This window comes from Euprymna scolopes, chromosome 41 (genome assembly GCF_053919585.1).
Source record: "Euprymna scolopes isolate OS-2025 chromosome 41, ASM5391958v1, whole genome shotgun sequence".
NCBI lineage: Eukaryota > Metazoa > Mollusca > Cephalopoda > Sepiida > Sepiolidae > Euprymna > Euprymna scolopes.
In genome coordinates, this window is record NC_136522.1 from 17,691,074 (window position 1) to 17,716,261 (window position 25,188).

The following is a 25,188-nucleotide window of genomic DNA, read 5'->3' on the forward strand; positions in this document are numbered from 1 at the left end:
TGCAATTATTCTATATACATACACACTTGCATATGTATATAACTCAATAAGTATATATATATATATATATATATATATATATATATATATATATATATATATATAGTCATCTACATACAGTACTGTTTCGTTGTATCACAACTCATAAGTGCGGCTAGACTAGCACTTCTCCCTAACCAAGGATTGAACCTAAAACCATTGCATTGATAGTCAGCAGTTCTACCCATCGACCCACGGGAACGGTGCCCGCAAATGACCTTAACAAATGTCCATTTCAAACAAACATTTGTCCACCACTTTCAAAGTGCTCAAACCGCTTGTCTTTAATTTTATTTTTATTTCGGACTATTAGTCTCATCTTTATTAGTTGTTGTTTTTTTTTTTTTTTGACGAATGCCAGAGGAAGTTGGCCGAAACGTTGTGAACCAATAAAAAAAAATTTAAAAAATAAAAAATAAGACAACAACTAATAAAGATGAGAATAATAGTCCGAAATAAAAATAAAATTAACATATAATGCTCATCTCAAAATAAAATTCCAATTAAGGAATAATAATATATATATATATACCGCTTGTCTTTGTTTACAGCCAATTAAGTAGCGGGTGAGATACTTTTTAAAATAAAAATTTATTGTTTGAAACAAAGAATAAAATGTTTAAAATAATGTCCTTAATCCATGGATTTTCGGAGTAAAATCACTAGCATAATATTAATATTGGTTTGAAATTACTTTGCTAAATAGCACATGCAAAGAAAATATTAAAGATTAAATCCCTTTAAGGGACGTAGAGAAAGGGAATTAAGGTTGAAAGCAGAAAAAGGATATTAATTTGGTATCCAAATAAAATATTAATCCTTGAAACGAGTAAGATGGTATTATTAAGTTCATTATCGGTTGAAGATTGGTAAAATGGAAGTAAAAAGCAAATGTCTCTTGTAAAGCATCCAAAGTCGTAGGCAGTAATCCTTTGCAGAATAGAATTAATCCGTTTCATTTGTGGTTGTATGAGACCAGCAGTAGTATGTTTCTTTGCATAAATTTAAATCCAAATAGTCAAGGTAGAAGTTCCATTTAATTAAAGGCCAAAGTAAAATATAGTTGTTGGATTTTAGTTTGGATTTAAATTAAGATCTGGGAATTTTGAAACTTAGAAGCCAAGCGGTGATGCACTTAACCGTTTTTTCTTTTTAAATGCTCACCGCTAGGCTTCTAAGTTTTATAAGTTCAAAATCTCGGCGACTATTGATCAGAATTTAACAAATGAAGGCTCGTTGGAAAGTTAATGACCTGAATTATGTAGTGGGTTAGGAGACATTTGCTCTTAAGGGTGTATATTATTGTTTCAAAAAAATGGGGGATCACTTTTCTATATTAATTTAACGTAAAATGAGCACCAACTTATGGCCACCCTTTTTGGAGAGTATGTTATTTTTTTTTTTAGGGCTGGTGTTATTGTAGTCTGGTTGACCAACACAAAACCTATCTTAAAAAAACTTGTTTTCTGGAGGTTTTCAGGTATGTTGAAAACGAATATCGCATCTAAGTTTTCTGCAAATAAGCATTTTCCGGGTAGTAAGCAAAAATATGCACTTGCGCATAGAACAATGGCCACCACTTATAACATTAAGAATTACATTGCTTATTAGACTTCCTATAACGGGCCCGTACAGCACCAGCCATACCGGGTGTCTCTAACCTCGTCGAACTGCACCCGATATGACAAGTGCTCTTTCGATCGTACGTTGTCCTGTCACAAGTTGGCCTATTGATTGTCTTCACACATTGTGTTTCCATGGTAGGGCGCTTCGCCTCTCGACCGAATCGTCTCCTAATCTGTGTAGTCTCCGGGTTCATTAATCCCTCCACTGGTCCTTGTAGCTTGCTGCAAAATGAAGAGTCCTCACCACAAATAAATAAATTTCATTACTTCATAACAGCCACTGTCTAAACTGAGGTGACTGACTATAGCATTGAAACGATGTAAGACCAGGCCAGTAAAGTCACAGATTTCCCATTAACACAAGCTAGTTAATATTATAACATCAGGCCCTGAGGGCCCCCAAGTCAGGAGCGCTTGGCCAGCCCAGTCATTCAGTTTGCTGGCTACGACTCTAAATCTTTTAAAATTCTTCTTTCTGAATCCAACCCTTTTTCCTCACCTCTCCCTTGGAGAGTAGTTAAAAACATCCTTTCTCTTTTACTCTCAAAGCCTCCCCTTGTCTCAACCACTCAATACCCTTCTATCTCTCTCTCTCTCTCTCTCTCTCTCTCTCTCTCTCTCGGGAAGGAGGATGGTTGCTCACATTGATATCTTTTGGCAGCTTCATGGGTTTCTTTACCCAGCACTGTGTGTCAGCAAATGCCCCTTCTCATACAAATATCTCCTTTGACATCTCGGAAATAATTCCAATTTTGTCCTTATTTTTGAGACAATATACCATCTGGTTTGTCTGTAACAAGCCCATAATGACAGCTCGACGGTTGGTCCTATTTTGCTAGCCAAGTTTTTGCATTTCTCTGCACTTCTCCACCCCATCCTGTCCGGTCAAACACCCCCTCACTGCAATATGCACCTCACTGCATGCATTCATGACACCATAGTGTCACACATCCTAAGAAATAAGTAAGGGTGGCAATACTTATTTTGAATATTTAAATAAATCACCTTTATTCTTCTCTTTAGTAAAGTAGTTAATCCCTTTTTATTTATTTTTATTTTTTCTCTTTAACTGTAATTTGTGAATGTCGTGTTAGAATGAACATTTAGAAATTTTGGTTTTGTTTGAATCCGAAAATCTATAAGAAATTTCTCGTTGATTTTTATGAAGACATTTTTTTTTTTAACAGGAACACTTTTCTTCTTTTTTATATTTTATGAAAAACATCATTTTTTGTGTTTTTCGTTTGTAGGATGTTGAATTGATTGAGATGATTTGGGTAATGAGTCGGGATTGGGACACCAGTTGGAATCAGTGGAAAGGCTGTCGATTCCTCGATATTCAAACGGAAGAAATGGAAACGCATTCTCTAAATATTTCCAGAAAGCTAAACAAATTAAGTCGTGACCTCAAGGTGAGGAAAGACAAATCATAAAAATTAATCAGATTTGTATTATTTTGAGCTAACTGAATTATTTTGAGCTAACTTTGTATTATTTTGAGCTTATTTTTTTTTTTTTATTATTTTGAGCTAACTTTTAAATTATTTTGAGCTAACATTTGTATTATTTTGAGCTAACTTAATTATTTTGAGCTAACTTTTAATTATTTTGAGCTAACTTTGTATTATTTGGAGCTAACTCTGTATTATTTGGAGCTAACTTTGAATTATTTTCAGCTAACTTTTAATTATTTTCATCTAACTTTTTATAATTTTGAGCTAACTTTTAATTATTTTGAGTTATTTTTTTATTATTTTGAACTAACTTTTTTATCATTTTGAATTTTGTTTTTATTATTTTGAAATCTTTTTTTAATTTTGAGCTAACTTCTTTTATATTGAGCTAATTTTCTTTTCATTTGCGCTACCTTTTTTAAATTTGAACTAACTTTTATTTACTTTTTATTTTGAGATTACGTTTTTAACTAACTTTTAGTTATTTTCTAACGTTTATTTATCTTTGCTAATTTTGAATCACTTTTAACAAAACTTTTATTCATTTTTCTAGCTAACTATCTCATATTAGAGATAGAGAGAAAGAGAGAGGATTTAAAGTCTGAAATAACAATAGCATTTTGAAATGAATTAATATTTTATTTATTTTTTAAAAGTTGAATTAATATTTTCTTCATTTTTTAAAAGTTGAATTAATATTTTATTTAGTTTTTAAAAGTTGAATTAATATTTTATTTAATTTTTAAAAGTTGAATTGATATTTTATTTAGTTTTTTAAAAGTTGAATTGATATTTTATTTAGTTTTTTAAAAGTTGAATTAATATTTTATTTATTTTTTTAAAAGTTGAATTAATATTTTATTTATTTTTTTTAAAGTTGAATAAAGATTTTATTTATTTTTTTTAAAGTTGAATTAATATTTTATTTATTTTTTAAAAGTTGAATTAATATTTTATTTATTTTTTAAAAGTTGAATTAATATTTTCTTCATTTTTTAAAAGTTGAATTAATATTTTATTTAGTTTTTAAAAGTTGAATTAATATTTTATTTAATTTTTAAAAGTTGAATTGATATTTTATTTAGTTTTTTAAAAGTTGAATTGATATTTTATTTAGTTTTTTAAAAGTTGAATTAATATTTTATTTATTTTTTTAAAAGTTGAATTAATATTTTATTTATTTTTTTTAAAGTTGAATAAAGATTTTATTTATTTTTTTAAAAGTTGAATTAATATTTTATTTAGTTTTGAAAAGTTGAATTAATATTTTATTTAGTTTTGAAAAGTTGAATTAATATTTTATTTAGTTTTGAAAAGTTTAATTAATATTTTATTTATTTTTTTTAAAGTTGAATAAATATTTTAGTTATTTTTTTTAAGTTGAATAAATATTTTATTTATTTTTTTAAAAGTTTAATTAATATTTTATTTAGTTTTTTAAAAGTTGAATAAAGATTTAATTTAGTTTTTTAAAAGTTGAATAAATATTTTATTTATTTCTTTAAAAGTTGAATAAATATTTTATTTAGTTTTTAAAATATTTTTTTAATGTTCGAAAATTTTAACATTTCTTTTGCAGTATGTACAGAGTGAGTCACGGGAAACGGATGTTTTGAAAATGTTTAAACACATAACAACAAACTAAATGGCATCTTAAGCAGGTTTAAAGACTACCACCCTCAATCCCTATCCGTTACTCAAAGAGAGCAAGGAGCCTTCTAAAAACATCCGTTTCCCGTGACTCACCATATATTTGTGTGTCTGTGATTGAATGAATAAGTTTGAGGCAGCAATAACAGTAGTTTTGTCTTCTTATTTTTAATCAATTAGTTTCGTTTCATTGATTTAAAGTAGAGAATGAGAATTTAATTGTGACGTATTATCGAGCGAGTGAAGCCAGTTAGTTTTTAATAAATTTCTGAACATTATTAATTCAGCATACTTTATGACCAAGAACAGAAATGATGAAGTGTAGTATCAGCACAGATACTATGCTTTACTCTTAGCCAGAAGGCTTTGTCGCATCTGTTATGTTAAAGAGACCAGAAGTGCAACGCTTAGGAAGTTATGCCATTTGATGCATGCAGATGACATGTTGTTTTGTCATAAAATTGTAATTTCTTCTCTATTTTTTCCCATTATAGGATAAACACTGGTCCGTGCTGGAAGCAACCAAAACCCGAGTTGATACATTTAAGCGGACGATGCCGTTAATCCAAGACTTACGGAATCCTGCGATGCGTCAACGACATTGGGATCAAATCCAGGTAAGAGTTTCTTGCTTTGTTTCAACATTTTAAATCCAATCGGATTCTATCTTGGAGAATTCTCCTCAGAATGGTGCAAAACTGACTTAAGTGTGGAACTCTCGAGGGATATACAAACAAAAGTCGATTTGCATAATTTTATTATTGAAATCCTTTGAAATGTGTAATTTGTATATTTATTTGCGGACTGAAATCCTCATCTTCATAGTTGTTGTTTCACCACGTTTCAGCAAACTATTCCTCTGGCCTTTGTGGTGAGACAACAACTATGGAAGGCAGTAATTACTGAGGTTACAGTTGAAAGGCTCAGCATTCCTATCCCATCACTGTTAACAACCTGACGAAAGCCAGAGAAATAGTTGGCCAAAATGTCGTGAAGCAACAACTATGAAGATGAGGATAACAGTCCGCAAATAAATAAATAAATAAATAAAATAAATAAAATAAATATACCAATTTATATTATTTGCATTATTTGGACTACTGTTCTCGTCTTGAGTGTTATTCTTACAACGTTTCAGCCGCTATAACCTCCAACCTTCAGGTGTATATTGTCGAACTCTGGAATGTTTCTGTCGGACTCGGGAATTGGTACAGAATTTTGAACGAAACACTTTATTTAATTCACGGAGGTAGCAAGCGTTCATTTTGTAAAATATGACTGAGTCGAATTCCTAAGTAATTCACAATTGTATTCTTAGCATACCCCCACACTGAGCAAATAAAGAACCACATACTTCACAAAAATGTGGTTTATCTCCCATATGTTTTTTCATATAATGCAGCAAAGTTGATTTCTATGCAAAAAAAGAACCACATACTTCACAAAAATGTGGTTTATCTCCCATATGTTTTTTCATATAATGCAGTAAAGTTGATTTCTATGCAAAAAAAGAACCACATACTTCACAAAAATGTGGTTTATCTCCCATATGTTTTTTCATATAATGCAGCAAAGTTGATTTCTATGCAAAAAAAGAACCACATACTTCACAAAAATGTGGTTTATCTCCCATATGTTATTTCATATAATGCAGCAAAGTTGATTTCTATGCAAAAAAAGAACCACATACTTCACAAGAATGTGGTTTGTCTCCTTTTTTGTTTCATTTTACTTCAGTCGAAGTTCTCAGAAGTCAAGGGGCCCACAACCTGAGTCTAACACTTGAACTCTATATGAGTAGTATGAAACGGATTAATTCTATTCTGCAAAGGATTACTTCCTACTACTTTGGATGCCTTACAAGAGACATTTGATTTTTTACCTCCATTTTACCAATCTTCAACCAAATACATAGGTATTTGAATGTTCCATTAAAGTTCTTTATCTCTCAAACTCTAAGAAATTAAGAACATAATTTTCTTCTCCCACATTAACCATTTTCATATGGTGTAGTATATCTTTCATTTTGGTTTCTTGGTCTTACTGGATTCCAGAACAAGAATTAATCTAGTCTGGTGGAGAATCCAGCTTTGTGCTATTACTTGAGGTAACATCACTTGGAGAAAGTGCACAATTCCTCGTAAAAGCTAATTTGAGTTAGCCATAGTGAGAAGGTCTTATTTGGGAAGCGAATACTATGTGATTTTGAATATTTGGTCAGGGTTTATTTCTATAGAAGAAGTATCCTCATGCCAGGTTGTTCTGACAAAGCCATGTACAGACAGAACTTAGACACTCGAGGATAGTGTCTAGTAGGCATTAAAGTTTGTCTCCTATATGTGTTTTCATATGACTCAACAAATATGACTTCCATGCAAAAGAATGACCACATACTTCACAAGAAGGCTGAACTGAATTTTTACTTAATACTTTAGTTTGACAGAAAGATTCCCCAGTTTGACAAGATACACCTAAAGAAGTTAGCAGATGAGAACATTATTTGAATAATACAAATTATCAATCGTCATCTCCAAAAATATGGTCATGTCTGCTGGAATGAGAGAAAACCGCTTCCATGATTATAATAAAAGGTTCCGTTTTGTGCGTTATGGGTGTCAGCGAGAGTAAATGTGATTGTGAGAGTAAAATGTCCTCCGTTTTCCTCTATTTATAACTAAACACAGGAGTAGCTGTACTTTAATTCAATAAAAGTAGCAAATCTATTTATTTGACAAAATAATTATTTACTCTTCCTTTTTCTTTTTTCTTTTTTTTTTTTTTTTTTTTGCAGGCGGAGATCCAACGTAGCTTTGAGTACACGTCTGAAGAATTCACTTTGGAAAAGATCATTGAATATGGATTCGACCAACATGCGGAGTTTATTAATACAGTTTCTGGGGCCGCCAAAAAGGAACTTTCAATTGAACACGTTCGTTACAATTTCTTTTTTTTTTTTTTTAAAGATATTGTTTGAAAAGTTTACTGTGTCAATAAATGAGCTTATATATATATATATATATATATATATATATATATATATATATATATGCATATATACATATACATACACACAAATATATATATATATATATATATATATATATATATATATATATATATATATATATATATATATATATATAATGCACTCATGAAAGGAAGACGAAAATTCATGATTAAAACGTTTGAAATAAAGTTAACGGGGTGAAGAGAAAAAAAGAAAAAAAGAAATGGGGAAGTCAGCTGACCGGTTTCGCCCTCGCTTTATTTTCGAGTAATATAACGTTGCTGTATTTCAATCGCTTTCCCCCAATCCCCCCCCCCATACATAACGTAACGCAACGTTATTCTTATTTGTACATATTTTCGATTCCCATTCGTGTTTTTTTTTTTCTCCAAAACAAATCCCTCGATACAGCTTCGATAAAGCGATTTTTTTTAGCAGCGTTTTGGCCAGGATATTTCGTTATCAATATTTACCAGTATCGCCTCCACCCCTTCAAATTAAAACCTGCCATGAAGATAAAACATGAGTACTTGTGCTCTTTTGCCACCATGCTGAAATGATAACGCTATTATTTTAAAAACCATTCTTAACATGGGAAGGGGATAGTGTTTGGTAACTATTCTGTCACCAACCATATCAATTGCAGGTGGGTATGCTGCTTACGATTTTCACGGTTAAATTTGAGGGATTTATCTACCACCCCAAGTCAAAAGAGGATGCTCTTACATGGGGATGTTGGGGGTGTTTATTACAAGGGGAACTTTTTAGTGTCTATTCCAAAAGCCTTCCTTAACATGGGGAGTTTCTATCAATCTAAACAGTTCCTAAATTCTCAAATATCTTTTCTATTCTTATTCTAATGGATCATTTTCCCTAATTTTATGATTGCATACAGATTTGCACATTCCCCTATTTGCTTTTTTTCAGATTCAAACAGTACCTGCAGGTTACCAACAACCGTAGTTTACTTTTTTTTTTGCAAGGGGGGGGGGAGACTTTAACCAGCAATGTCAGTTAACGGGTCCTGCCAGTACAGTATAATTTTTAAGACATGAAATATTAGCACGCAGAAGTTATTAGCTATTTTACTCAAGTGTTAAGTCAGAAAGATATCAAATTAAATTCAGATCAGAAATTAGTTTCGCGTTTAATTTTTCCATCACCACTAATAACTAAATCATAATAAAAAAGAATAATAAAATAAAATATTATAATAAAATACTACTACTACTACTACTACTACTACTACTACTACTACTAATAATAATAATAATAATAATAATAGACTTTTTTGTACAGGCATTTAAAATTGACTCTTGAAAATTCGGCATGTTATTGCTATACATCTTATCTGATGACTGACCATTTTTTATGATTTCAGGTTCAATGAACAGCTACAGTAGGAGTTGGAATACACCCTACTAAAGCCTAATTATCACAGCTGGCGAATTTCAAAAATGCAATCTGGACGTGAGGACACTTTAGAAAACCTATGTGCAATAAAATTCTGCTTTAACTTGGAAAAATACCATAGAAACCTATGGAATGATTCAGACTGCTTTGGGACCATCTTGCATGAACCGAGCATCAGTTTTTGAGTAGCATAAGACATTCAAGAAAGGCAGGGAGTCTGTTAGGGATAATGAGAGATGCAGGAGGAGTAAGGAAGTCAGAACACCAGAGTTGATTGGCCAAATAAAGAATTTCATGGATAAAGATCGTCGTGCAATAAGTAGTGCAATAAGTGATGTCAGTGTGGGAACTGTGAACACAACTATTAATGAGGAACTGTACACACAACTATTAATGAGGAACTGTACACACAACTATTAATGAGGAACTGTACACACAACTATTAATGAGGAACTGTACACACAACTATTAATGAGGAACTGTACACACAAATATTAATGAGGAACTGTACACACAACTATTAATGAGGAACTGTACACACAAGTATTAATGAGGAACTGTACACACAACTATTAATGAGAAACTGTACACACAACTATTAATGAGGAACTGAAGATGTGGAAGATTTGTGCAAATCCTCCATCCTTGTTACAGACTATTTGACCAAGATAGGCATCAAGACAAACCCTCACCCCCCCTATAGTCCAGACCTTGCTCCCTGTGATTTTTTGTTATTCCCTAAGCTTAAGGAAAACCTTAAAGGCTGTTGTTATGAAACAATTAGGGAGATGAAAGAGGCTGTTTTGAGGATCATTGACATGTACTCACACAAGAGGAGTTTTATAGGGCCTTCCAGAAGTTGTTGGAATGGTACAACAAGTGCATTGCAGACAGAGGAGATTACTTCTGAGGGGACTAGGGTTTCATGCGTGTACTATCAATAAAAGTGCCCGTATGAAAAAAGTCTGGAAACTTATTGAAGGCACCTCGTAAGTTCAAATTAACATTCTTAGATCAATCGTAGACATTTATGCTGACGACACCACAATACATGACAATACTTCAAAGGCTGACAATGACCAAGATATTTTTGATCCTCTCGCTTCTGATCTTAAGGACCTGGTGCAATGGGGGAAATGGTGGCTGACTAGAGTTTAATGTGCGTACTATTAATAATGCTAAAAAAGTCTGGAAACTTGTTGAAGGCACCTCGTATTGCGTTCTTATTTTAACTTCTGGCTGAGTTGCAGACTAAACCCAACCTGAAACATTTGTTTTGTTTTTTTTCCAGAGTTTGCAAGCAATAAAGCGCACGTGGGAAGTTACCGAAGTTGAGATGGCGCCTTTTAAGACGCTCTTTAAAATCAAGTAAGCTCTTCACTTTTAACAGTAACCGTTTTATGACTTGCAGGTATCTATAAAGGAACAACCTGCATGGGGAGTTGACCAGCAATATGTTTGTTCACATCGCATTTAAATTTCTGCATGTTGGTACTATTAGAAAAATAGCAAGCAGGAAGGGAATTCCAAAGGCAAGCAGCCCGAGGAAAGAAGTTACCAAAGTAGAAAATCTTCTAGTATATCGAGACATCTGAAGTGAAATGGTGTGATGTAACAGCTAGTTGGATGGCTCAGGAGGACTTTAGTTTAGGAGGTACAAGTGCAGTAAGGCTACCAATTCGCGAAATTTAGCTTAAAAACGTCGAGTCGGGGGGTTCTAAAGTGGATGATCGATTTACTAGGAGGTTGGATTAGAAACTGAGAACCCCCCCCCTACAAATATTTAAATATGGACATTTTAAAACAATTTTTTGATAATCTGGTAGACTAGTGCCCTTTCGATAATAATCCGCTGAAAAATTGGAGAAAAAAAATACAAAAAAAAAATACAGAGGCAGGTACTGCTTCTATATGTGCGCGGTTTTATTTTGAATAAGAAAATCAAATTTTATGACTCACTGAGAAGCGACTGTCTTGCGACGCCATTTCGGAAACAGGCTGAAGGGACAAGAAAAATAATTCTAAATAATTCAAACTTGCGAGATTTTAGAAAGCCATTCGTAATATGGGAGGGGGGGGGGCTTTCGAAAAAAAACCCTCGAATTCGCTTTAAAATGATTTGCTTTATAAAAATATAAATATAATATATAAGAAACTATTTAATCAATTTACGCGACTTTTGAAATAGGGTGCATTCTTTCCATCACGGGTACGTACATCATACAGATTTTTTAATTTGTTTTTGTTTTTTTTTAATATGAGGGGTCTGGACAAGCACCAATATTTTTGTTTATCTCAATCAGTATAAGTGGTTATCTTTAAAAGCTTCTCTCATCTCGTTCCTGTCTCGTTGTCAATTTCACGCTGTTGAGTTCGTTTTATGATAACGTGGCAAAAAATAGGGGGAGGCGACTCTGTTACGATTGGCACCTCCTGCTACAAATGCGACATGCACTAGAAAAATATTTGAAAAAGTCATATTATAAAGATGACTTCATCGAATGATTTTCTTTCTAGTCTTACTTTATATGTCCGACAAATGAAGACACGACAAATGTACGACAAGGCACGACAACTGCTTCTGCTGATTTGCTATTCGTGTGATAAATAAAGGTACGACAAATTAATTGGAATGTGTTTTTTTTTATTTGCTTATTGTTTTTTTTTTCGCTAAAAATCTTTGTAAAAAATAAAGGAAAGTTTTTTTTTCAAATTTAAGAGAAATATTTTTAAAAATATGAGTCACACATAAAAAGAAAAAAAAAACATTTGATTTATTTTTTTTAAATCGTGAACTTTTCGTTGTTTTTTTATAATAAGTGTTTTTCTTTTAAATTTTTTACAAAAAATAACAATGCAAAGTAAATCGTTTAATTCCCTTAAATCAGTGCCTGAAAAAAGAAAGAAAGAAAAACAAGGAAAAAATGTGGCACTTCTGCATTACACAGACGGGGCTATTTTTTTTTTTTATCTGTTTCACTAACCTGTCGGCAGGTAGCGCTTCTCTCCCTTCAAATTGTTCATAAATTAAAACTATTATTCAAACACTACCGTGTTTGAATATATGGTTAAGTGGCAGTTTTAGTCAATTTAGAACTGCTTTAAACTTTCACCGCTCACTCATTTTTTTTTTCGACCAAATTTCAAACAATTATTACAGTTTATAGATCACTTTCTCAGCTATATTATGAAAAAGAAATCAATTTTCGTTCAGTAAAGCAAAAGTTATGATGAATATTCTGGTGTTCAAAATCGTAAGAATATGTAAGGGGGTGAGTGACGCTTTTTATGACTGGTTTTTAGAGCAACTACGTCGCTTCAGCGTCTACTATTGCTACTAATTCACTGTTGTCGCGAAAAGAGAAGTAACCCGTGAAACAGAGAGAATGACAGAATGAAAGAAAGATAATTGAGGGTTATTTTATTGAAAGCAGACGAGTGCCGTACATTGTTATTACATATGTGTATATGAGGGGAAAAAAATAAGACTGAAATTAAACAAAGAACAAGCGAATTTATTGCAAATCTGGAAAAATCATGGATTGCAATAGAAAAATGCGAGCATGCAAAGTAATATGGTTAAGATTAAACATGGAAAAAAAGGACAAGATATTCTAATAAAAATATAATAAATTTGTAACTTAAAATGTTGCAGTATTAAGAAACTTTTTTTTAAAAATTCAATTTATAAAATTATATAATCAATTCTTAATGCTGCAATATTTTAAGTTATAAATTTATATTTTTTACTAGAATATCTTGTTCTTTTCTTTTCCAGTTTTAACAACTAGTCTTTTACTTTTCCATATTTAAGCTTAACCATATTACTTTTCATGCTAGCATTTTTGTGTTGCAATTCATGATTTTTCCAGATTTCCAATAATTTTTTTTGTTGTAATAATGTATTGTTGACCGTTCAACAGACGACACAAAAAATTAAAACTATATTTTCTTACGGTGACAATTTTGCTTTAATTCAAAAAAATGTTTCAGGAAAAAAATCCAATGTTGCATTAATTCCAAAACTCTTTTAATTGAAATTATATTTTCTTACGCAAACGTTTCGATAAATATTTTTACAATTATATTTTGATATATTTTATACAATAAATGTTTTTACAATTATATTTGGATATATTTTATACAATAAATGTTTTTACAATTATATTTTGATATATTTTATACAATAAATGTTTTTACAATTATATTTTGATATATTTTATACAATAAATGTTTTTACAATTATATTTTGATATATTTTATACAATAAATGTTTTGGTTTTCAAATATTTTTGAATTGTTGGTTATTTATTTGCCGTGTTATTTGACCTAGAAAAAATTGGAGTTATCGCCCCTTAACAATAGTGCCGTCAGTGTAATGCAAACGTGCCAAAAATGGTTTTACAAAGATTTTTAGCGAAAAATACAATAATAAAAAAATAAAACATAATGCCAGTCCGTCTAAATTAAAATCAGTTATTGACATAAGAATTCCAAGTTGCTCAAATGACATGACTAAATATTATACGAATGGAGAATCAGCAGAAACAGTAATTTGTCGCACACAGTATTACCCATCTCCCCTCCTAAAATCACATTTCATTATAATGTTGGATTATTTTATTTATTTATTTATTTTTTTTGTGGTTTAAACGCTTAATTTATTTAACGTTTGTTCCAGAGGGACAGACGATGTATTTTCTGGTCTGGACGACAACCAGGTGCAACTATCGACGATGAAAGCTTCCCGTTTTGTGAAGGCATTCGAACACGAAGTCGATTACTGGGAACGGACATTGTCTCACATTTTGGAAGTGATGGAACTAATGCTTGTCGTCCAACGACAGTGGATGTATCTTGAGGTAAACAGACTTACCCTCCTTCCCATCTCTCTCTCTCTCTCTCTCTCTCTCTTTCTCTGTCTTTTCTCTCTCTCTCTCTCTCTCTCTCTCTCTCTCTCTCTCTGTCTATATATCTATCTTTTTCTTCCTCTGTTATTCTCTTTCTTTCTCTATTTTTCTTTTATACTCTCTCTCTCTCTTTCTTTCTCCCTTTTTCTCCCTCTTTGATCTTTCTCTCTATCGTTCTCTTTCTCTTTATCTCTTTCTTTATCTCTTTCTTTATCTCTTTCTTTTTCTCCCTAGCTTTATGTTTCTCCCTCTTTCTCTCTCTCTCTTTTCCCCCTCTTTCTTTATCTCTCTCTCTCCCTCATCATCTTTCTTTCCCTCTTTCTCTTTTCACACACTATCCCTTTTGTCCCACTCTTTCTCCCCCCCGTTCTCTCTTTATTTCCCTTTCCCTCTTTCTCCTTTTTCTTTCTTTTTCTTTCTTTCTTTCTTTCTTTCTTTCTCTCTTTCTTCCTCTATCTCTCTTTCTTTCTTTTCCTCACTTTTTCTTTTTCCTTCCCTCCTCTCTCTTTTTATACCTGTCTCTCTTGTATGTACTTGGCCTGCCTTTAAACTAAAATACGTACGTGCGGACTTTCTCTCAAGAACATTCCCTTGTTATGAACTCTTCCCTGTTCTCAACAACCAGAACATTTATTCTTCATATTTTGAGCTCAGAAACAATTTTCCTTCTCGTGAACTTATTTTATTACTAATATCTTCTTTATTATTTACATGTTGACGAAGACGGCCAACAAAGTTGATCAAAACGTTAGAATGGGATTTGGTTTTCTACAGTTTGACTTTCAAAATTTTACCGTCATTTTTTTTGACATTTCAGATTTTTTACTGGCATCATTTTGACATTTCAGATTTTTGACCTCATAATTTTTTGACAGTTCAGATTTTTTACTGGCATCATTTTGACATTTCAGATTTTTGACCTCATAATTTTTTGACAGTTCAGATTTTTTACCATCATCTTTTTGACACTTCAGATTTTTGACCGTCATCTTTTTGGCATTTCAATTTTTTGACCGTCATCTTTTTGACATTTCAGATTTTGACGGTCATTCGCATTTTGACTTTTTTTTCTACCTCAATTTTTATTCCTTGAAATGATCTCATTTTTTTCTTCTTTCCTGTTACAGAATATATTTCTTGGGGAAGACATTCGCAAGCAGTTGCCGAAGGAGTCTGAAGATTTTGACAACGTCAATAACATGTGGAAGACAATTATGATACGATTGAACAAAGACAAGAACGCCTTACGCGGCACTTCTCACCCAGGTACGTTACTCCCCCCCCTCATTTCCCCACCCCATCCTCCATTCATTCCCAAAAGGGAGGCAAGCTTTATTTCAGTTTCCTCCTTCTGTTTGGTGCCGCACACATCCCGGTTGGATTCAGCCGGCTTCCTCTGAAGAAGGAAGTTTCTAGTATAAAAAAAACTGTAGAATTAGTGATGGAACGATCTCAGTATTTTCCCGATATCGATACAATTACCGATTCTGATCTAAATTCCCGATTCCGATACAATTACCGATTCTGATCTAAATTCCCGATTCCGATACAATTACCGATTCTGATCTAAATTCCCGATTCCGATACAATTACCGATTCTGATCTAAATTCCCGATTCCGATACAATTACCGATTCTGATCTAAATTCCCAAATACGATAAAATTCCTGATTCCGATACAATTACTGATTCTGATTATATTATAAATTTCTAATATTTAGCTATAGAATAGTTGTTTCTTTAAATTTTCGGATTACCATAAAACGGCATCTAACATGTGTATCATTTCTTTTTCTTTTTAGGTTTGTATGAACAACTGAACGGCATGAATTTGAATCTGGAAGAGATTCAAAAATCGTTAGACATGTATTTAGAAACTAAACGGCAAATCTTCCCACGATTCTACTTCCTGTCCAATGACGACTTGCTCGAGATTCTCGGACAAACAAGAAACCCGGAAGCCGTTCAACCGCATCTCAAGAAATGCTTTGACAACATCAAATCATTAAAAATCAGTAAGGTACAAACTCTATTCTACCATTCTTTTTTCTTTTTATTTTTAGTCACCCTTTCTCTTTGAGTCATGTGACATCATGTCTATTTATGGTGCATTCCTACTGTCTAAGCAACCTTCAACTTGAGATCATCAAGTTGATCTCAGCTAACCTTTTATATTTACATATACTGTCGACCAAGGAAAAGTCTATCTAGGAATGATGCATAGTAAGATGCATACATAACAGGAGACTTTGTTAGTGTGGTCACATTGAAAGAATGAATGAAAGTCCTTCGATTAGTAATAAAACAGTTGAAGTAGGAGAGTCAGTTGACTGAAAAGACTAAGGCAAACATGAAACAGACGTTAAACTGATGATGAGGAGGACGATAATAATGATGATGACGGCGATAATGATGATGGTGACGATAAAGATGATGATGATGATAAAGATGATGATAATGACGATGACGATAATGACGATGATTGACGATAATGATAATGATGATGACGATAATGACGATGATAATGATGATGATGATGATGCCAACGATAATGACGATGACGATAATGATGATGACAATAATGATGATGATGATGACGATGACGACGATGACGATAAAGATGATTATAATGACGATGATGATTATGATGATTATGATGATGATGATGATGACGGCGATGATGATGATGATGATGATGGTGATGATGATGATGACGACGACGACGACGACGACGATTATGTGATTACTGAGCATCATTCATTTCAAATAAATAAAATGATTTTTGTTGGCATTCATTTCCCCAATATCTCTCGAGTTAGAATTCTTCTAGAAAACCATCGAATACTTACAAGAGAGCCCATTCTTTTTCCTTTCTTTTTCGTCAACATTTTTCGTGGATTGTCTTTTCTATCACCCTTTCTCTTTGAGCCATGTGGCGTCATATCTGTTTACGGCACATTCCTACTGCCTAAACAACCTTCAACTTGAGATCATCAAGTTGATCTCAGCTAACCTCTTATCTTTACAGATATTGTCGCTCAAGGAAAAAAGTCTATCTAGGAATGTGCACACAGTGTGATGATACACAGTAAAATGTGTGCATAACAGGAGACTTCGTTAGTGTGGTCACATTGAAAGAATGAACGCGAGTTCTTCAGTTAGTAGATGTAAAACAGTTGGGGTAGGAGGGTCAGTTGACAGAAATAAATAAAGAAAAGACGTTAAACTGATGATGATGATGATGATGATGATGATGATGATGATGATGATGATGATGATTACTAAACCTTATTCATTTCAAATGAATTTGATGATTATTGTTGGCACTGGTTTCCCTGAGATCTTTCTAGTTAGAATTGTTTTCTAGAAAGCCATCGGGTACTTACAAGAGGGAGCATGTGAAGGTTGCCAACATCCAAAGTGAAAATGTGTTTTTGTGGAATGAATTTAATGTAAACTTGACACACCCAGGTTGTCAGTCACCTCCCTGTTGCTGTTTATTCACCTCAAACAAAAAAAGTGTAGTATCTGTTCTGATGGTATAGTGAATGAGAAATGCTCCTTTTCACGGAGTTGGATTTTCCCCATATTAAAAACAAACTTTTATGTCTAACGTTGCCCTCATTGGGAGGTAAGTAGACAGAGGCAATCATATTGCTACTGATGCATAAGGAGCTGCTGTGATAGTGGCCAGATTTATAGGAAAAGACTGCAACCCGGATGGGGAGTTGAGCAGCAAACGAATGTTTGTTCACATTGCATTTAAATTTCCGTGTGTTGGCACAGTTGGGGAAAATATGACTAAAGACAAGTGGTCCAAGGAAAGAAGCTGCCAGACTAGAAACTTTTTTCGGCATCTAGGGACTCGTACAGCAAAGGGGTGGGATTTTGGTGGTGGTGATGATTATTATGTTTTTCTTTTTCCTTCTTTCAGCCAACAGGTAATCGTTGGGAAGCGTCGGGCATGTTCTCTTCTGATGGTGAATTTGTCGAGTTTTGGCCCAACATGATCGTTGAGGGTCCAGTTGAGGTGAGCAAGTCCTGCTATTCATTTAGTACTAAATTTTCGATTTATAGCCAAATTTTTTATTGCATTTTTTTATGATGCATATTATTGTAATTTTAAATTTAAAAAAAATCATATTTATTAAAAAATTAATATTAATTAGAAAAAATAATATTAGTAACTTTTTTTTTACTTTTTATTTATTCTTAAAAATTTAAACGATTTATGAAAATTCTACATTTGTATCCTTAATCTGATTCCTACAGGAAAAAGCAACTGATTATAATTGCTTAGCCTCTTTCTTTCTTTGCTTGTTGGAAATGGCTTTCCTCCTCCTCACTCTCAAAAGCAAGAAAGTTTTAACATGAAAGTGTTAATTCAAATATTTTTTAAAAACTTTTTGTTCTTTCAAATCGCAATCATTTGTCCAATCTTTCGTATGAATCATGAATTTAATTCAATTTATTTGGAAAAGAAATAAGGAAAACTTGCTTCAGTTGTCATGTAGGAAAAACGTGCTATAAACACACAGAGGATAAGATACTGTCCAATTCGAATTGCTTTGTTAGTGTGTTTATTACCTCTCTTAGAAGACTATTCGTTATAGCTGACAAAATTTTAAGACTTTGATAGGAATGACAGAGTTCTTTGAAATTGGCCAGATGCATATTGTCACCCCACCTTTTTAATATATATATATATATATATATATATATATATATATATATATATATATATATATATATAAGTAATGTGATTGATAATTTAAAATTTAAAAATCAAATTATAATTAAATTAAAAATCCGTTTCATAAGAAGGAACAACAACAAAATCAATTATCTGTACGATCGTTTCGGAAAACAATGTTTTTTATTGTGGTAGACATCAAGTTACGTACAATAATTACATATAGTTTTTTAATAAGCAAGGTCTCCTCGTCATTAAATTTTGAAAGGTTTTTATTAAATTTAAAAGACACCATAAATAAACCTAGCATTAAAAGTAAGGCAGATGTATCTGAAAAAAATTTAAATAAAAGGCCTGGATTTAAAATTTATAAGAAAATTAATATGGGTTAGAGATAGAAAAGAAATAGAGTAAAATATAGATTTGAATTTAAATTATAAGTTTGCTTTAAGTACCACATTACAAATATATACATGCATATATATGAAAAAATAGACACACATATATACATATACATAGATATACAGGTATATACATAAAAATATAGAGAGAAATTTACCTTTTAATTTATATATATATTTAATATATATATTTTATATATATATATTTTATATATATATATTTATATATATATATTTTATATATTTATATATATATATATTTAATATATATATATATTTAATATATATATATATATTAAATATATATATATTAAATATATATATATATATATATATATATATATATATATATATTAAACAAGATATATACAAGACTTAACCAATGAAGTAAAAGTAATCAGCAAGGCAGCCGAACTCTTCTTCATCGTCAGCAAAACAAAGGTAATGAAAGTAACAAAGGTAATGAAAGTAACAAAGGTAATGAAAGTAACACAGGCACCAAATGATGAAAACTTAATTGTGGACGATCAAAATGTTGAAAATGGAGAAAATTTCCCCCACTCTATATCTGTGCCTAAATCAAAACGCGGATTCCATGAACAAAGCTTCTTTCTTAGAACTGCACGCCTGTGGAACTCTGTTCCGTCTTCCTGCTTCCCACCGGACTACAACTTGGATGTCTTCAAGTCCAATGTTAACAAATTCCTAATGAACCGCCCCCCTTAAGTAAACACTTCATCAAATCTCCACACTAACGTAATGTACTTGCAATAACCCTTATCCCTGAGTGGCTTCCGGGCCTTGATAAGTGGTGATCACTGTGTAAAAAAAATAAAAAAAAAATAGGTGGAGTTTTCACAAACAAAGTAGATGACACCAAAGAAGTAAGACGACGTATTGCAATAGCAAAGACAGCAATGACTGCACTAACCAATATCTGGAAAGATAGATCCATTACACAACGTGCAAAGAAACGATTCCTGCAAGCTTTGGTATTCTCATTAGCAACATACGGAGCAGAATGTTGGGTTTCGAAGAAAGTCGAGAAGAGGAAAATTGCTGCTTTTGCATTATAGTGCTACTGTAGACTTCTTCGTGTGAGCTGGGTAGACAAACGTGCAAATGAACGGGTTCTGGAAAAGATTGGACCGTGCTGAAGATTGCTGGACAACTTCAATGACAGGAAATTGCGATTTTTGGGACACGTGGCCAGAACAGACAGCTTAACAAAATATCTGCTCTTTTGGTACGATTCCTGGCAAAAGAGGACGAGGAAGAACAAAAACAAAAATGTCAGACAACGTGAAGGACATTGCGGACATTAGCGTGGCTGAATTGTTCAAAAAGGTGCAGAACCGGAGTCAATGGTGACGATTCATGAAGAATGCCATGATTGGTCAGTAATGACCATTTCGTTAAAAATAGAGAAGTTTACACAAGTAGTTGTTGATGGGCAGAAATGTTAAGCACACAACATTAACGCTTACGTATCTTAATTCAATTAATTTGACAAAAAAATAAAACAAGCATACTCCAATGGTCATGTAGGAAAAGGTGGTATAAATTTACATGGAAGAGGATACAGTTGCCCAGCACCTATTTTGCATTGTTGCTACATTTATTATCTCCTGTTCAACTGAAATGGATGGCAAAATAGTTTCTTGTTCGCATAGACCCTTGTTGATCCTTAGACAAAGTAAGAGTTCATTCGGTACTTATATATAAAATAAAATCGTTTCTCCTGCAAAAAATACGAAGTTGGAAAATTTTATCGTCAGTAATTTCCGTCATACACGAAAGCAGACGATAAACTGAAATGAATAAGCACTATGAAATCATTAACAAACTAACCACCGTCACCCTAACACTGTTACTTACGCTGTTGAAATAACAGATTGTCCATTACAGCTGACACGATTTTAAGACTTTGATAGGTTTACAAAAGTAATTGTTGATGAGCAGAGGAGAATACTGCAGCCCAGAACCTGTTTTGCATTATTGGTGCATTTATCACCTCACTTGGAAGTCTTTGTCCAGAGGTCTTGATTGAGAAAGCGGCTCTTTTCCGCCTTAATTGAAAACGACGATGAAATAGTTTCTTGCGATATCTGTGTAGACCTCTTTCTGGTGCAGGAAGGAATAATAGGTCCCGTGGTATATCATAATGACCATTGAGAAGACTGTATGCCAAACTGAGATCAACATGTAATCGTCGGCGCTCAAAGGAGAAAAGGCCAAGTTTCTAGTATCTCGATTCAGCTCAATTCAATTCAATTAATTTGACAAAAAAAAAAAAAAAAAAAAAAACTAAAGCAAGTATACTTCAATTGCCATGTAGGAAAAAGGTAAAATTTAAATGAGAAATTTCCAAACTTTGAAGTGTCGGAAATAGTTTTTAAATTTCATGCTCGAAACTAGAGCAGAGCACACGTGGAACCACGGGAACGACACGTATATTTCTCTGCTCTTCTCTTTTCTTCTACTCCGAGGGATCACCTCCTCCATAACACCAAAATGAAGAAAAGAAAAAAAATGCCGAACCGGACTTTCTACCCTGATGAAGCTATTTTTAGCGAAATATTGGACTTACAAAAAAAAAAAAAAAAAAAAAAAAAGATAAATAAATAAATAAATAAAAATGATTTTATCATTATTTCTGACACTTCAGAGTTTTCAAATTTCGTATTTAAATTTCATTCAAAATAAGTGTCTTCTAAAAGTGTGTGACCATCTTTTACTGTAAAAGGTAATGAAAAAAAATTATACAGAAGAGAATACAGCATCCCAGCACCTGTTTTGCGTTGTTGGTGCATTTATTACTTCTCTTGGAAGTCTATTCCAAGATACAGGGATCCTAATTGAGTTTTTCCGAGGATCCATCAAATCCAGACCAAAGATGGACCAGGTATGTTTCTCCATCGACCGACGTAAAACACCAAGAAACTGTTATTTGTCCATTAATGTAATAATTGTTATATGTCCTGCTTAAACAATCACCAGTCGATAAATAGGCACATTTTTATCGATCAAATATATATACACGTCAATATACACATCATCTATACAACCCTCTATTGTATATTACTAGATGATACACAAATTCAGATACGTATATATATATGATGATTGCAACGTCTTGTCAGACGAGTGCCACTCCCTCAGACATTTAAAATCCATGAGCCCAAATTCCTGAGGGAGTATCTATACAAATATGATGTTACAGAGTCTTAGCTTTGTACGACAGCTAAGTCTCTCTCGGTTCAAAATGTTGAGATCCAGCAACAAGCAAGAGCAAGATAGCCAGCAACAAATTAAACTGCAGACCAGCTTAATGCGGGCACTGATCTTCCGCTTTATGGTTTTTTTAAATCAGAGATTTGCTTCTCCTAGAAAGGTTGCCTTCACCGCGGCTTACGGGAGCCCTCTCCACCCCAATACACATATACACACACACACACAAATATACATGGTGCTAGTTGGCCGTTGACCCAGAAAAAGAGTTCATTCGCCCTTTGGAAGGTCTTGTTTTTAATCCTTCAGGGAGACTAGCCGCCCTCTTCACCAAACAAGTCTGGTGGAGGAACCAGTTTAGTCGCCGGTGACCCGACCATGAGGCAGGTAGTACTGGGTTACATGGTACCGGTAGCATATGACATGACCTGACATGACCTCTATTGTATATTACTAGACGATACACAAATTCAGATACGTATATATATATATATATATATATATATATATATATATATATATATATATATATATATAATATAAAGCTGAACGTCTGTGTGTGTCTGGTTATGAATAGGCTCCTATATGGTTGACTATTATAGAAAACTGATCACATATAATGATAGAAGATGTATCGAGACACAGGAATGGGTATGTTTGATCTGGCATAATGATGATTCATTAAAATTGTGGGGTCTGCGTACGCGCCTGGTCCACAAAGTATGGAAATAAAAAATTTAAAAATTAAAAGAAAACGTTTACAATTGTGTTTGATATAGATGTACATAATAATACTTTGATAAGTATGTTTTAACTTAAATAGGGATAGTATAATAAAATTGTGGGGTCTGCGTTCGCGCCTGGCCTCCATAGAATGGAAATAGGCACACACTTGAATAAAGACTTTTCATATCTATCTGCGTAAGTATACTTTGATAATTATGTTTCAATTTGAAGAAATATGGTATAATAAAATTATGGGGTGTTCGTTCGCGCCTGACCTCCATAGAATGGAAACATGTCACAAAGTTTAACAAGGTTTTTTAATATAGATCCACAGAATATTGTGATAAGTGTTTCAGTGTGAACAGGTATAGTATAATAAATTATGGAGTTTATCTATTTTATTTTTACTTTCATCATATTTTGCCGTTGGTTTTGATACCCCAAAATTCGAAGCTATCTCTTTACAACCCTTCCTTTTCATAACCTATCATACTTTCATAAATCAGAGTCCATTTTCTGTAGGCTGTTTTTGAACCCAGTCAACGACTCAACGACGGGTAATTTTGTTAGTATATATATAGACCCCACAATTTTAATGAATCATCATATATATATATATATATATATATATATATATATATATATACAACACACACACACACACACGCATATATATATATATATATATATATATATATATATATATATATATATATATATATATATATATATATATATATATACTCCATTACTACATAACACCGAGAACTGAGGACCCCGGAAAAGGCTGGAAAATAAAATGGTTTGTTAATTATCTGTATTTGTCGATATTTTTGTTTGTTTGAAAGTGGCGTTTCATATACGTGGCTTGTTAGCAACAAAAAGTATTGTACTGTTGGCTCAATCTAGGGTAGCAGATTCGAGAACTCACGGAAACTTTTCTTGAAATATTATGATCATTAATTCTAAAGGGACACAATCCTCAACCTATATAAGAGGCAAGTACTATTGGCACATCTGGGGGTGGAGGTGATGTTCAGAGTATTCTTTCTGAATGGCTCGATACTTGAAGCAATTGTAGCATAGGATGATGAATAAGCAACTTATTGTGTGTTCTTCAATCGCTATCGCCAACTACTGGGCGGCATGAAGACGTTAGTATCTATAGTGTGATGTAGCTGGGATGAACAAGTAGTAGCAACAAAATTATTTAATAGAAAAATATTCTTTTATTTCTCACTTCGTGTTGTGCACTTCAATCGGTAGACAGGAGTGGGGGAAGAGCAGAGGTGAGCAGATTTCAGCGACAACCCGTGGCAACCATCACTTTCTGACTGGCTCACGTTTCTTTCATCTTTCACCGCACTTATTTATATCGATCTGTTCTCTCGCAGGTGTTTAACCTCGGCAATTGGGAGGTCAACTTGACCTATTCACCCTATATGACATCAGTTTTAACAGGTTTATCTCATCACTAGCGTGCAGACTGCTCTGTGTGTGTGTGCATGTGTGTGTGTATATGTGTGTGCACAGTCTTAATATGCAACAGTATAGATGTTGCTATTTTCTTCTTCTTTTTTATTTTTATGTTTTTTATGAGAACTTACCTATTCCCTCATAATAGAGTCTAACTAACCATTATATAAATCACGAAGTTTAATACTGTTGTGAGGAAATATCATGATCTAATGCAAGACTACAGACTGTCTAACTTACCAGTCAAAGATTACCAACAACTTTTCTTTGTATTCACTTTTTTATACAATATATTCTTTCTACTTAAATCTGTTGCCCACATCTTTCTTTATGACCCTTTCTTAGGGCCACAACAGGCTGGAAGAATAAAACTATTTCATAGCAGTGTGAATAGTCTAAACAATACAAATGTAAAAATAAAATGCGATCTTTTTTTTTGAGGGGGGGGGGAGATGTAACCTCCGACTTTCTACAGGTCTCATCCTCATCTAAAAATTTACAAATGCTGACATATCTAGCACAACTGTGATAAATAATGATCCAAATAATAATAAGTCATTCGCA

The 25,188-nt window shown here is 32.8% G+C and overlaps 1 protein-coding gene across 1 annotated transcript in view; it reads left to right on the forward strand.

Moving 5' to 3' along the window:
- LOC145266366 (dynein axonemal heavy chain 2-like) overlaps positions 1 to 25,188 on the forward strand; it is a 369,464-nt gene that overhangs the window by 116,115 nt on the left and 228,161 nt on the right. The window contains exons 25-32 of the mRNA XM_080121989.1: positions 2,915 to 3,076; positions 5,263 to 5,385; positions 7,560 to 7,697; positions 10,480 to 10,556; positions 13,870 to 14,050; positions 15,226 to 15,364; positions 15,900 to 16,117; positions 18,032 to 18,127. Coding sequence (XP_079978115.1) covers positions 2,915 to 3,076; positions 5,263 to 5,385; positions 7,560 to 7,697; positions 10,480 to 10,556; positions 13,870 to 14,050; positions 15,226 to 15,364; positions 15,900 to 16,117; positions 18,032 to 18,127 — 1,134 coding nt within the window. The remainder of the gene's footprint in view (positions 1 to 2,914; positions 3,077 to 5,262; positions 5,386 to 7,559; positions 7,698 to 10,479; positions 10,557 to 13,869; positions 14,051 to 15,225; positions 15,365 to 15,899; positions 16,118 to 18,031; positions 18,128 to 25,188) is intronic.